Below are 15,493 nucleotides of genomic sequence, written 5' to 3'. Positions count from 1 at the left end.
CCCTCTCTGAAGCACTTACACCACTCAAACACACGGGTCCGTGAGAGACACTCTTCCTCATACTGTTGTTGGAGTCTGTGGTGAATTTTAACAGAGGGGACGTTTTCTCCAACGAGGAATTTGATCACAGTGCATTGTTCCATGCTCTGCGGTACCTTCTATACGCTCATCTCTCTAGCAACTCCCGGACAGCGCTGAACAGGTTCTAACCCTAACAGGAGGGAGAATGGAGGTTGTGGCTACAATCTCTGAAGGTCGCACAGCTGCTGCCCAGTGTGGCTTGTTTACAAAAAAATCAGTCCCGGTCATATTTGAACCACCTACTATATATGGACTTAACCTTGCAAGAAGAATATTGGATAAATGACCCAAGCTAAAAAGAAAATTTATATGAAATTTGATACTTGGAATGTTAGAAATATGTATAGAGTGTGCTCCCTCAGGGTAGTGGCAGAAGAAATCTCAAAATATAAGTTAGATTTAGTGGGAGCACAGGAGGTCAGATGTGATGAAGGTGGCTCCAGGAGGCGAATATACATTTTTCTGTGGAAAGAGGAATAAGAATCATGAATTAGGTACAGGTTTTTTTTTTTTTTTACATAAGAGAATTGTATCAGCATTTAAGAGGGTAGAGTTTGTTAATGATGGGATGTCATACATAATACTAAAAGGTCGCTGGTGTGATATCATCATGAATGTTGATGCCCCAACAGAAGATAAAATTGATAGCATAAAGGACAGGTTCTATGAAGAACTAGAACATGTATTTGATATATTCCCAAAGTACCTTATGTGAAGTTTGTTAGGCGATTTCAGTGCCAATGTAGGTAGGGAAGACATTTTCAAATCAAATCAGCAGTTGGGAATGATACATAGATGATATTTTCATAATATACAATCAGACGAAAACAACCCCCCAAAACCTCCTTGAACACTTCAGTGCACAACACAAAAACTTGCAGTTCACAAGGAATGAGGAAGTAAACAGCCAAATAGCATACTTGGACTTAAACCTAATTATCAAACATGGACAATTAGAAATGGAAATGTACAGAAAACCCACGACAGATACAACAATAAATAATAACTCTTGCCACCCTAAAGAACAAAAGTTAGCAGCATACAAAAACAGGATACACAGAGTTCTCACACTGACCCTCAAAGAAAACGCTAAAAACAAAGAGTTAAATACTCTTATTAATATAACATTAAATAATGACTATAAGAAGGAAGACATCACACAACTCTATAACAAACTCAGACAAAAGAAAAATAATCTGGATAATAAAGCCAAAAAAGAAAAATGGGCCACATTTACCTATATGGGAAATTACATATGAAAAATCAGAAAGCTCTTCAAAAACACCAACATAAAAATAGCCTTTAAAACAGCCCACACTATAGGTAAACTAGTAAATGAAAAACGAGAAACAAAGCCCTATGAACAAAGTGGGATATACAAAATAAGCTGCCATAAAGTATACATCGGCCAAACTGGTAGAAATCTAACACATAAGACTAAATAAAGATGAATCGGCATTTGCCCAACATATACTAAACAAACACCACCAGTACGGACCAATGACAGTAATCATGGAAATGGTTGAGAATGCCAAAGAAGGGAGCATCATGAATATAAAAGAAATTTCCATATATATCGCTTTAATAAGCTTAACAAATTGATAGAAGAACAAAAAAACACAAAGGAAAGTGACAACCAGTATAATATGTTCCAGCTCATAATACAACATCAGTACACGCCCACACTAATGTCACAGACACAAGGAGTATAAATACGTGGAACAACACAACCTAGAACAGTAAAAACAACACAGTGAGCCACAAACACATACAGGACAACATTAAAGGTAGGACGAAATAACAGAAGTTTTTACAAAACATAATAGGATTGATGAAATAATACAATATACCCATAATATATTTGCAGAACCCTCTTCTCAAGAATGACAAGGTGGCACACATTCAGCCACCGTCAAAAGAAATAATAAGAGGGACGACACGAACCAGCTTGGTTTACGAATTCCAATAGAATCTTAACAAACTAACTATAAACATTTTAAAGTATTGGAACAGCTGCTGTAGTTGTAAAGACTTAAGATTTTACAGCCAATTATATATTATTTATATTGTATGTATATATTTTAACCTTTAGAACATATACAGTAATGGTGGCCTCTAACAGTATTGATGTAAAGGTGTCCCTCTGAAGATGGTCTCTGAAGACTAAAACATGTAAGGGCATGAATAATTGAAGTAAGAAAATCTTAACAAGTCACACTGGACAGAACTATTGAACTTTTTCATAATATTAGTGTGACAGACCAGAATGAAACAAATCAAAAGCAGTATTATTTTGAAATCTCAAATAGGTTCTCAGCTTTGGAAAACTTAGACACTGAGGTGGATATTAATAGAGCTGGGGAGGCTGTTAGAGAGAATATCAAAATTTCTGCCAAAGGGAGTTTGGGTTATTATGAATTGAACAAGCATAAGCTGTGGTTCAATGAAGGATTCTCAAAATTATTAGACCAAAGAAAACAAGCCGAATTGCACTGGTTATGGATGGGAATATCTGAAAGACAGAATTTATGAGCTTGCAACAAACAGTAAAAATAAGAACATTAGAGACCTGCATGGATGAATAAATTACTTTAAGAAGGGTTACCAACCTAGAAGTAACTTTGTGAAGGATGAGAATGGTGATCTGCTTGCAGATTCCAACAGCATTTTGAATAGGTGGAAGAACTACTCTCAGTTATTGAATGTACATAGGGTCAGTGATGTTAGGCAGATAGAAATACATACAACTGAGCGATTAGTACCCTTTTGAAGTTGGAAATTTTTATTGCTAAGTTGAATAGGTGTAAATCACCAGATAGTGATTAAATTCGGGCAGAACTGATTCAAGCAGGAGGTGAAATATTATGTTCTATGATCCATAAGCTAATTAATTCTATTTGGAATAAGGAAGAATTGCCTGATCAGTGGAAGGAGTCTTGTCGCGTGTTGCCTATGTAATGCAACCAATTCACGTGGGTCTCGGATTTGGCTAAGACATTTATTGGACAATCTCTGTTACACACACGCTTACATTTATTATTAACTTATAACTTCCTTTAGACATTTCCTCTTCACTCTTGCAATTATTTGCACTGCTGATCGTAGTGAAGTGTCTTTCTGTCCTTTGTCGGATGTGAGCTTGCTTCTGCTCTAGTCAGAGCTACACTAAAAACTGACTGGTCTCATCGAAGCTGGACTCTTAAAACGTGACCTCGGACTAAATAGAGTGCACCATATTCAAGGGTTCGGTTTCACCTGCTGTTATGCAGCGAATGTGGGAGTGCATTAGCTGACATATTCTTTGCCATGGATATCCTTCCATCTCCTTGGTAACACATTTGTTGTTTAAGCTATTCCTAGGCAAAGCGCTGTTGGTATTCCATTCCCCCTGAAGTATACATGTTTATCGCAGCTGTTGTCATGCAGCTGCCTCAAACAATTTGTCGCTTATGTTTGCTAGCGTTTGAATTCCAAGGTGTTGCAGTAGGAATGCTGGTCAGTGGCTAGGAAATTAACTCTGACCTCCTCAACCATTCCGGCTTTCTGGCGGCATGTCACACTATTATTGTACCAGTTCACAAGAATGATGTTAAAACTGACTGTAGTAATTATTGGGGGATAAATCTGCTATGAGCTTCGTAAATAATTTTATCCATTATTATTATTATTCTCTCAAAGTTAAGTCCATGCATAGATTAAATTATTGGTGATTATCAGTGTGAGTTTTGATGTAACAAATAACTATTGATCAGATCTTTTGCATTCATCAGATACTGGAGAATAAATTGGAATACAATGAGACAGTACATCAGCTGTTTGTAGACTTCACGAAAGCCTATGATTCAGTTAGGAGGGAAGTATTGTAAAATATTCTGATAGAGTTTAGGGTACACATTAAACTAGTAGTTAAACTGATTAAAATGTGTTTGAACAAAATGTATAGTAAAGTCCGTATAGGTAAACATTTGTCTAATAACTTTCCTATCCAGAATGGTCTAAAACAAGGAGATGCTTTGTTACCACTGCTTTTCGACTTTGCTTTAGAATATGGCATTAGAAAGGTCCAGGAAAACCAGCTGGGACAGAAATTAAATGGGACACATCAGCTCTTGGTCTGTCATGATGATATGAATCTCCTGAGTGATAATATAAATAGCAACAAAGAAAAACACGCAAACTTTGACAGTAGTAAGGATGTCGGTCTAGAAGTAAACACAGAAAAATAATTAGCGTCCATTTGTCTATAATCCATCTAATTGCAACACTTTTTATTTTACACTTCAATACACTCTCTAACACTACATGTTTCGGCCTCAAACGACCATCTTCAGGTGTTTTTTTACAGATATTCAATTAATCATGTGTGTTAATTTTTCTTGTTTGAGGTACACTTTCTTCATTTCTTGTTGTAATTTTTGAATTATGGATTTTTCAATGTTATCCCATGTCTGTTGCCATATGTTTGCATTGTGTGTGTGGGCGTGGTACAGTTGTGTATTTAATTGTTCCTTCTTTTTATATAAGAATTTTATTTCGTTTTTTGTACGTAACGTTTGGGCTTGTGTTTGTGTTGTCTTAGCTGCTTCATTGTTTATTGATAATTTCATAATTGCGTATTTTGGTACGAGTCTTTTTTTCAAATAGGTTTTGTTGAAATTTATGTTCGCGTTACAGTGTAACAGTTTTCGTTTACAATTCATATAGTTATATATGCCTTTAGTATGGCTACTATTTATGATTCTGTATTTCAGCATCCTGTTGCAATTGTTCACATTAGTGTCCATTTTTCTATAATCCGTCTAAATTGCAACACTTTTTATTTTACACTTCAATACACTCTCTAACACTACATAATAATAATAATAATAATAATAATAACAAATAGAAAATAACATTAATATAGGAATTTATAAATTACAGATAACTAACGTGAGGAACAAGCTGCCAAGGAAAACATATTTTACGGAAATGTCAACACCCTGAGTGAAGCAAAGCAATAAGTAACATATTATAAAAGAATTTTATCTCATCTTAATTAAAAAGAAGACTACATCGTGTGGTTTTTTAAAATAAATTAGAACAGTGAAACAGTGTAACAGTTTCGACACAATCTTAATTGAATATCTGTAAAAAAACACCTGAAGATGGCTGTTTGAGGCCAAAACATGTAGTTTTAGAGAGTGTATTGAAGTGTAAAATAAAAAGTGTTGCAATTTAGACGGATTATAGACAAATGGACGCTAATGTGAACAATTGCAACAGGATGCTGAAATACAGAAACAGAAAACTAAGTATATGCTGCTGTTTTGTCACCAGAATACAGTGCAAAATCATGACATAGAGATAGCTAACAGATGTTTTGGAGAGGTGGTTAAGGTCAGATATTTGGGAATGACTATAACAAATCAAAACCTGATTCAGGAGGAAATTAAGAGGATCTTGAATTTACATAGTGCTTGCTGCCATTCAGCCCAGAACCTTTTGTCTTCTCATCTGCTGTCTAAAAGCATAAAAATTAGATAGACTTGAAAGGATTCTGACTATGGTGTATACTGTACAGAACTATTAGGCTTATTTTGGACTCTATCCAGTGTCTGGTATGTATAAGACAAAAACCACAACGTTTCGGAGACTGGATCTGTCTCCGTTCTCAGGTGGATGGGGCAGGATAGACCTACTCAGTTGGGCCTGTTAGAAAGAGCTAGTCTTAATGACTGTCTTATATATACCAGACGATGGATAGATTCCAAAATAAGCCTAATAGTTCTGTACATAAAGATTAGAATATACAGAACTAAATTATAGTTTTGTGCATTCTAATTTTTATGATCTTAGGCAGCCTGTGGTTCTATATGTGAAACTTGGTCTCTGACATTAAGGGAGGAACATTGACCGAGGGTGTTTGAGAACAGGGTACTGAGGAGGATATTTGGATCAAAGAAAGATGAAGTGAGGGGAGGTTGGAGAAAACTACATAATGAGGAGCTTCATAAATTGTACTTTTTTCTATGTATAATTAGAATGATCAAATCAAGGAGGACAAGGTGGGTCCGTGCATGTAGCATGAATGGGGGAGGCAAGGAATGTATATATGATATTGGTGGCAAAGCCAGAAAGAAAGAGACCAATAGGAAGACCAAGATGTAGGTGGGTGGATAATATTAATATGGATCTTAGAGAGATGGGATGGGATTGTATGGACTGGGTCAATGTGCCACAGGATAGGGACTAGTGGAGGGCTCTTGTGAACATGGTAATAAACCTTTCAGTTCCATAATATGGCTGGGAAGTTCTTGTGTAGCTGCACAATTGGCGGCTTCTCAAGAAGGGCTCAGCTCCATGATTGAGTAAGTTAGTGTGTGATTGATTGATTGATTGATTGAGGAGGTGGCTTCATGAGATTGTTCCTAATTTTTTTATGTTGTCCCATTCCAGCAGCAGTTTTTACAGTGTTTTGAAATAACTGAATAACCTCTCTCATTTTATCATATCTTCAGTGCGATGTGTTTGCAGTTGGTCTTCCAAATGGGATTTACCTACCAAGGTTTTGTGTTTATTCATTTGCCTTGTGTGTATTTATATAAATTATTTGTTTCTTTTTTTCTTCAGGAATTGTTTCTTGTAAAGGATGGGTTTGCTGACTGATCCAGGTGCTGGGAGTGGCAAGTTCACTCAACTCTTGGTGGCCTCTCATAATAAATTGTGTGTTGTACTGTACATTGGAGGAATAATATGGTTTATGATTTTAGCCCATGAACACTTCAATGCAGGTACACATTCATAAGCAGTCTTTCTTGAATAATTTTAAGCATAGAATGTCAGTTTTATGTATATACAAGATTATAAAGCATTTGTAGTAGCGTGCCAAGCATTATGAAGGATTTGAAGTTCTTGCAGTGGTTATGACTTCTGGGATATAATGTCATGTAGCCCATTGAACACTCTCTCTCAGAGAACCAAGGCAAGCTATTAGGAGCCATCAGTTTCCATTGGCTCTGTAAGGGAACCAGGGTGGACTGATAGACAAGAGAAGAGGGACAGGGTTTGTTCCTGAAAAGGGCTGTTTTAGCAGGTGAGAGTGTGTGGAAGTAATGTGGCTTACAGGCATGCAGTTGGGAATAAGAAGAATAAAGACATTTAAGGAAGTCCAGGGAAGTATAGAAAGGCTTAGAATTGATCCTGTAATAAAATATTTTAATACAAAATTTTAATAGATTTTATTGATTTAAATTAAGTGAACTACAGTATGTGCTATTTTAGCGCATACCAATTGACTACAAGTATGACATTTTAAATCATGAAGCGTGCAGTTGCATGTGCCATGAATGGAGAATGTTAGTGTAGTGTAGCGGTTTTAGCATAGTAAAACCCCTGAAGATGGCCGCTTAGGACCAGAACATGTTGTGTTGAATGTGAAAGTGTAAGAAAGAAGGAACAATTTGTTGCATTGTTGACTGACTGTGTAGTACAATAAACAGTCTTAGGATTGATGTTTGTCCAGAGAGGGCAGAGTTGGTGCCCCAGTAAGGCCAGTGTGCACATGCCTACATGGCATAGTGAAACTCACAGGTTGGCTTCCCAGGGCCCTTCTGTTTCTCTATAATCCCATGTTCTCACATGCTACATACTTTACTTGCACCTGCTTCATGTTGGTTTCTTGTTTGGCTTACTCTTCAACCCTGAAGATTAAGGGACATGTTCTTCTGAAACATTGATTGCTTTTCAGTGGACTGCATGATGGTTTATCCCAGAAGATAGAACTTTTGATAATAAACATTATATTTTATGTGGTTATCAAGGTCTAATCAGAGGATTTTTGCATGTAATATATTATGATAACAGGTACATATTTCTCTGAGAATGCTTTACTTCCTGGACTTGTGAAGGGTGAATTTGATGAAGATGCAGTAGCTAAGGTGTACCAATCTGAGCTTTTCGATGAGGCAGCCAGATACCCTGATGGAATACCATTCTCTTGGCTGCTTGCTAAATTTCGGCAGCTTAACCTGGATACATACACTCACAACTTCACACTTAACTCTCCATTGGGACTGGGTATGGTAAGAAATATTTACATCATCATCATTCTTGTCATTGTAATAATCCTCATCAGCAGCAGCTGGAGCAGCAGAAATAACAATCGCTGTTTTGTAGTCTGACGTAGCTAATCCATAATTCTTTAATTGGCCTGAAATTTAGTGATTGTAGGTTATATTTCCATGCACATGAGGCCTTTAGATGAAGATAAATTATGTGATATATATATATATATATATATACACACACATATGTATATTAGTTGGCTTAAGGATGTTCTGAATTAAAAAAACCAACCAGTTGAATGGAGCATAGTTCTACTTGTCAAGCAAGTAACAATGTCAGATTTGAGTTTTTCACAGCAGTGACTATGAAGAATGCCATCTTCTGGGATGTAGCGCTGTGTAGATCTTGTGTGAACTGATGTTTCAGAGGAATGTGTCAGCTCCATCTTCAGGGTAAAAAAATCTGCAAGCAAGAAACCAGCGGAGCAGGTGGCTGCAGACTAAGTCACCAGTCAAAAACACCCAGCTACATAAGAACAGGAAGGCAAGGAGAGTGGGCTACGTGGGAAATCAATAGAGAGGAGAGGGGAAGGGTCTGTCGAGATGGGCCAGCAGGTAGCAGGCCAGAGGGGATATTGACCCAATAGTCTTGAGGCTAAGCTGCCAAGCATGCATTGACCTGCATGGCCTTGTCGATCTGGCCTCATGTTCTGGAGGTTTCTTGAGGGAGCAGATAAGAGGCTTCCATGACTTGCTGAGATGCCGGTTCCTCACTTGCAGATTTTTCTGCCCTCCGGATTGAGGCGATACATTCCTCTGAAATATCAGTTCACACAAAATCTGCATGGCGCTACGTCCCAGAAGACGTCACTCTTCAAGCAAGTAGCTGTTGAACTGGTGAAGAAATTCCACTAGTTTAAGGAACCCATTTTTCGCTTAGTGTGAGGTTGAGTCCAACTGGGTCAACTCGGCTCAGTGGCCACTGATTGGCCTATTGTAGCCTGCCCCAGTTGATTATGATGATGGAGAATTTTGTGGAATGAAGATTGGCAGGGGAAACCGAAGTACTCAGAGAAAACCCGCCCCAGCACCATTTTGTCCACCACAAATCCCACTTGACCAGACCTAGGATCGAACCTGGGCCGCTGCAGTGGGAAGCCAGCAACTGACCGCTTGAGCTATGGCCCGGCCTTAAAGAACCCATAGATTCAGTACAATATCTGCAAGAGCCCTGCCACTTGTCCCCCATCTTGTGCCAAAATGCTTGCATTATAAAAGGCTGTAATGTTAGTTTGTTCACATTTTTTAATCACTTACTTACGCTGACCAGCCAAGTTTGAGAGATATTATATTTCAGCATCCTGTTGCATTCATACATCACTCAGCCTCATGTTTCTGTCTCTAATGCAACATAAACTTTTATTTTAAAATATTGTTACAATTGCACTTACATTTCTTAAAATGTAATTACAATCACATTTTATTTTACTGTTGCAACATGTTTCGGCCCTATAAGGCTACCCTCAGGCAACAGTTAATTGATTGAAACTGCCACACTTTCAGCTTGTATGTCACCGTACTTCTGTTCTGCTTTTGTTATGAATTGCCTCAAACTAATTCTAGGTTGTGTGGTTACCAAGCTGTTGCCATTCACATGATTTTGTTGGTTTGATGTGTGGCTGACCGCCAAACAAGAAGCTTCTGCTCCAACAAAAACTATTTTTAAAGATTTTGTACTTTTTCACAAATCTTCATTTTAATGATATATATACAGTGTCCATCTTGCAGTGCATCCACTTTTACTTGTCACTTCACAACATGTTTCGGCACCATAGTGCCATCATCAGGTGCTCCACTTACACTAATCTATTGCATTGCATGCCATTATGTCAATGTGAAATTATTTAAAAAGTATTTTAAAATATTCGTCAGTTATAATAATTTTTTTTGTATACTAAAATCTTGTTAAGATATTCATCTCATCTGTCCCAATTCAAAACCCGTGCATGGTTCCTCCACTATGGGAGTCATTCCTCTTATTATAACTGACGAATATTTTAAAATACTTTTTAAATAATTTCACATTGACATAATGGCATGCAATGCAATAGATTAGTGTAAGTGGAGCACCTGATGATGGCACTATGGTGCCAAAACATGTTGTGAAGTGACAAGTAAAAGTGGATGCACTGCAAGACGGACACTATGTATATCATGGACGAAAATCAGTGCAACAGGACGCTAAAATACAACTTCATTCTAATGACTTTTTGTTTTTGTGAATACATTTAGATCATTGAAATTTGTCTGAATGGCTTTTCATTATATCTCGTTCACAATGAATGTTTACAATCCCTTGCAGTTTGAACGGGAGAAAAATGAAATGATAATTAAAGTAAATGCAGAATGTGTATAAAAAAAGGAATAAAGTACTTTTATCCACATTTCTTTTCATAGTTGAAAAAAGATTGTACAAAAAATGTCACTAATAAAAGTAATGTGAAGGATTAAGGATTATATGCTGTGACTTACCATCACACTTATATAATATTAAGCAGGGGAGTTGTTGTGTCTTTAAATTTTATCATCATGAATTGAGAGTTCTGTAATGGATGTTCACTTTCCTTAAATAAGATTTCTTTGATATTTGACAGAAGTATACTGGGAAAAATATCTATGCAATTCTTCGTGCTCCCCGGAGTTCAAGCACCGAGGCATTGGTTTTGAGTGTCCCATATCGGCCACCGAGCAGTGTTCACCCTGGAACTGTTCCATCTGTAGCAATCATGCTTGCCCTTGCAAAGTTCTTCAGACGTGAGTTACACACTTTACCTTAGATTAGTTGAGGAATTCATAGAACTGATGAAGTAGGTCCTAGCATCATGTGGAAATACCTTTAAAAAATTATTACATTCAAAAGAGATCTACTCAAAGTAACACCTAATAAAATATATATGCATTCTAATTAATATTATTGGTCCACATTCAGTATGATGAATCTGGTTAAAAGACTGGGTATATTTAAGTACACGTACATTTAGGAAAAGAAAGGAATTTTGGAACTAACTTTAACTTCATTATGTTCATCCACATGTAACTCTGCTAAACTGTGATTGGTGGAGTTAAGATGAAACTGGGTGTCATAGAGCTGCACTGAATGTTGACAAACTTTCTTGAGTTTGGTTTGGTTTGATACATTCCAAGAGTAATTTTACTTATTGTCTTATATAAACTTATACTTGTGTATACCATTTTGAATCCTTTTAAGGGTAACTTTACTAANTAGATGAGTGTATGCACTGGAAGACGGTTGAAATAAATCATGGACTTAAATCAGTGCAACAGGATGCTAAAATATAACTTTACTAAAGAATTTCATAAACTTTTACTTGCATCTTTTTAGCCCTTTGATAGATTTTGATGTCAGTGAATATAGTAAGTATATAGCATATTGTATGATTATTACTATGTTGCATTTCAGTCAGTTTAAAGCCCACACGATTGAAGGGCATGTATACATTTATCAGCTTATTTTCCTGAGAGGAAGTTGCATGGAAGAAAAGTTGTAGGTAACTACAGACCGCATGTGTTATATCTTACATGATATCCAAACTGTCTATGGTCCTGTTTTTTTCCTCCAAAACTTCATGGCATCACATCCCAGAAGCACTCTTCATATTCATCATCATGAGAACCTCAAGTGCATCAGTATCATAGCTTGTTTATAATTAGCTTTCAGTTTCTTTGAAATCTAGGTTTGTAGACTTAACATGAGGCAACTCATAGCATTCATCCATTTAGAAGTGCATTTTGAATACATGTTGTATTCATGTTGCGTCAGAAGTATAGTGGAGAAAATGGTAATTAATAACATAGTTCAGATATAACAGCATCTGTATTAGAAGCAGATAATGCAAGTATCATACTAACATAATCTTGATAGGCATTTTAATGTTGGTGAAAGATATGTGACATTTTCGTGTTTCTGAGTATCTGTAGATGTATGATATTATTTAGGTCAGAAATACTGGTCGAAGGATGTGATATTTCTGGTGACTGAACATGAACAGTTGGGAGTACAAGCTTGGCTTGAGGCTTACCATAAAACCACTTGTGGGAGAAGTGGTGTGCTGGAGCATGGTGATATGATGGGTAGGGGTGGAGCAATACAGGTAATAAATAATAAGTCATCATTCATGGATATGGGTATATAACTTTGGAAAGTATAGCTAGTGATACCCAAACTGAATTCTATGTTTCTCTTCTTCCATAAAGCCTCTTTTAATATAGAAAGAAGTCCAGCCTAGAAAGGTGTGTTGTACTTGTCTGTTGTCTTTGTTCTGTAATGTTCTTGTGATGTTCTTGTGTATTACTTTTACTTCCACACATTGTACCTATAAATAACTATCTGTCTATATCTCTACAGTCATTTTTTTGTTGGACCTTGGCCACTTTTTCAGTTTCTTATACACAGTAGATAAGACTCTTTGGACAGGGGATCGGAATGTCGCAAGGTCGCTACCTACACACAGAACAACACAAATACAGAATAAATGCACACAGACATCCATGCCTTGGGGGGGTTTCAAACCCACAATCCTAGTGTTCGAGCGAGAGAAGACAGTTCATGCCTTAGACTGCGTGGCCACTGTGATGAGTGCTGAAGTAACTGCTCTATGTAATTAACTGTAATAAAGTGGGCCCTCCTACCCAATTTGTACTGGGGGCTATTTCTCCAGGGGGTAAAGCAGCTGGGGTCTGAAGCTGACAGTATACCTCTATCTAGTGCTGAGGTCAAGAATGGTGTAGCTATATCTTCACTCCCTCATATGTCCTTCATGGCATTGTCCTTAATTAATTGAGAGCAGAAACAGATCTGTTTTTACATAATTAACTAAATTCACTGGCTAATTTCTGTGGCAATACAAGGCACAGCGTAAACACTACCTAAACCAAAGTCTTCCAGCTGTCATGATCTTGATGTAGTGTTGAAGGGGCAGGTGCATGTCTGAAACACTCTCTTATGAGTACATTAGTGTCAAACTCGCCTTTGTCCCTTCTTCACAAGCACAACTCTTGAGAAGAGTGTCATGGAAGTATAAACATTACATCTCTTGTAGTCCAGAAAATATGAGATCCGAGGAGTATATGGCAGTGGTTTATGTTGGATTTGATTTGTTTCATGCTTTTACAGTCATGAAGAATACAAGTCATGTCAATTTTATGCAAAACTATGAAAAAAGGTATTAATTAAAATCAAAGAGTTAGATTTTACACTTCACTTCTTCCAACCTATTCGTTGAAGAATTTAATAACATTCTATCACTTCACATTTATCAAGTGGTCGCTTTTGAAGATGTTTTCCCACCGAAAAACCTTGTTAAACATATGTCTACCAATCTACCTAGTTAAGCTTTCAGATTTTCTTTTCACAGCCAAGACATCCCTGTTCCATATACAAAGACAGTTACATTTGGAAGGCCTATGTAATGTTAAAAATATCCCATCTTCCCGAGTCTGCAGAGCGCCTCTTTGAGCCAAGAGTACAATCTGTAGATGTGTGGAAAGTGACCAGATCTTTCCAGACAGTGACAGAGACATAGAGGCATTGTAGCCTGCAGGAAGATTAATTAAATGGGATGGTTATTAATGTCATTAGTGGCATCAGCAAATTGCACATGGCCACTTCTCCAACNTGACCAGTCCCTGCCCCTCAGGCAGAGTCCATTTGTATACATATGTTATCAATATATATTTATTTATATGTTTGAGGATGCCAGTTGTGTTTATGTGTACTTGTGCCGTATGTTCCATGCCAGCTTCTGACTAGCGGATCCGGCTGGCCTGGCCCATCGTCCTNTGTCCATTACATGAAAATGGAAGGCTTCAGAATTTATAAGCCAAAAGGGCAAAAAATACAATAAATATCTATATCTATGTGTGTGAAAGAGGGGGGGGGGCAGAGTATTTTGATCATGGAAACAGTCTGAAGAATGTGACAGATTTACATGTTTCTAGCTCCCCCCTGATGACAAAAAGTGGTTTTCTGTCCCCCCTGTGTATGGATGTTCACCACACTAGTACCTGNACAAGCAAGTCGTTTCTTGTGAGCCTGTCCCTTACCCATATAGAGTAGGGATTCACGGGTCTAAGTGGGTAGAAGAACGGGGTTCTCGACCCACATGTGGATGGACACAGCTCACTGCACAGTGAATCTAACCATTCCAGCTCTGAAATTATGGGCCTTTCAGATGGCATCTAGAACACAGAATTGCGATTTTCTCAGAAGTGTCTCAAGATTTGGTAAAATTTTAGTAATATATGGAGACCATCACCCTAAATAAAACAATGTAATTGGTATCATCAGAAAAATAATAATCTGCAAACTAGGGGCCCAGACCCAGAATATCGGTTTTGTGGAAACTGTCTTTACTGGCCAGGTGGATTTCATTATTCTTCAGTATTCAGTAATCAGCACAGGTTTACCAAGCAACAGTTTGTTTCATTCCCAACCTGACATAGTCAGGGTCAGTCATACATGAGAAAGTATGTGAAAGCCCTTCATAGTTAATAATCAGTTCACTGCTTTCATGTGTTTCAGATTTCTCATTGGGTCTTATATCTGAAACAAGATTTTTCTTGGATTGTACTATGAATTTGTTAAGACAGTGTTTATTTCTTCTCTTTATTTGTAAATTTCTGAAAGTGATAACAGTAGGAAAATTATGTTAAGCCATGATTTAATGCCTCCAGAAATGAATGTAACCCATTCCTATCCTGTCTCAAAGGTCTTCCAGTGTTATAATTTTCATGGATAGGTCCACTGTTGGATGTCTTCCACCTTCACCTCTTTACATTCTTTGACATTACTTCTCCTAGTCTGCATATAGAGACAACGATGACAGGAGTTTTATATTTTGTAACATTGAAGTGTGTATTTTTCTAATTTTTGCCAAAGAAAAAGAAGCCATAAAACNTACCTGTAGGAAAATTATGTTAAGCCATGATTTAATGCCTCCAGAAATGAATGTAACCCATTCCTATCCTGTCTCAAAGGTCTTCCAGTGTTATAATTTTCATGGATAGGTCCACTGTTGGATGTCTTCCACCTTCACCTCTTTACATTCTTACTCTTCATTTACTTTTGAACTCTACTGGCCCATTTAAATCATTAAGTGAATGCCATATTTGTTTTTCTACATTTCTGCTTGAACACAAATATTAATTTTTATCAAGTCCATCAAAGTAAATATCTTTGTCCTGGATACAACGTAGGAGTTCAGTCTTTATGCAGTATGGTATTGCTTGTTTGTGGTATGTGAGAATCAAACATGTGCACTGCAGGAATTCACTTGTGGTGCAATTTATTT

At 37.2% G+C, this 15,493-nt stretch overlaps 1 protein-coding gene across 3 annotated transcripts in view; it reads left to right on the top strand.

Annotated features, from left to right (window-relative positions):
* LOC111870800 (glycosylphosphatidylinositol anchor attachment 1 protein) overlaps positions 1 to 15,493 on the top strand; it is a 65,096-nt gene that overhangs the window by 13,333 nt on the left and 36,270 nt on the right. For all 3 annotated transcript variants that reach the window (XM_023863358.2, XM_023863366.2, XM_023863348.2), the window contains exons 2-5: positions 6,691 to 6,851; positions 7,924 to 8,141; positions 10,778 to 10,937; positions 12,141 to 12,295. In XM_023863358.2, the coding sequence (XP_023719126.1) occupies positions 6,710 to 6,851; positions 7,924 to 8,141; positions 10,778 to 10,937; positions 12,141 to 12,295 (675 nt within the window). In that variant the 5' untranslated portion in view covers positions 6,691 to 6,709. The remainder of the gene's footprint in view (positions 1 to 6,690; positions 6,852 to 7,923; positions 8,142 to 10,777; positions 10,938 to 12,140; positions 12,296 to 15,493) is intronic.

The sequence above is a fragment of the Cryptotermes secundus genome, unplaced genomic scaffold (assembly GCF_002891405.2).
Source record: "Cryptotermes secundus unplaced genomic scaffold, Csec_1.0 scaffold2112, whole genome shotgun sequence".
Lineage (NCBI taxonomy): Eukaryota > Metazoa > Arthropoda > Insecta > Blattodea > Kalotermitidae > Cryptotermes > Cryptotermes secundus.
This window is presented reverse-complemented; position numbering and strand designations above follow the sequence as displayed.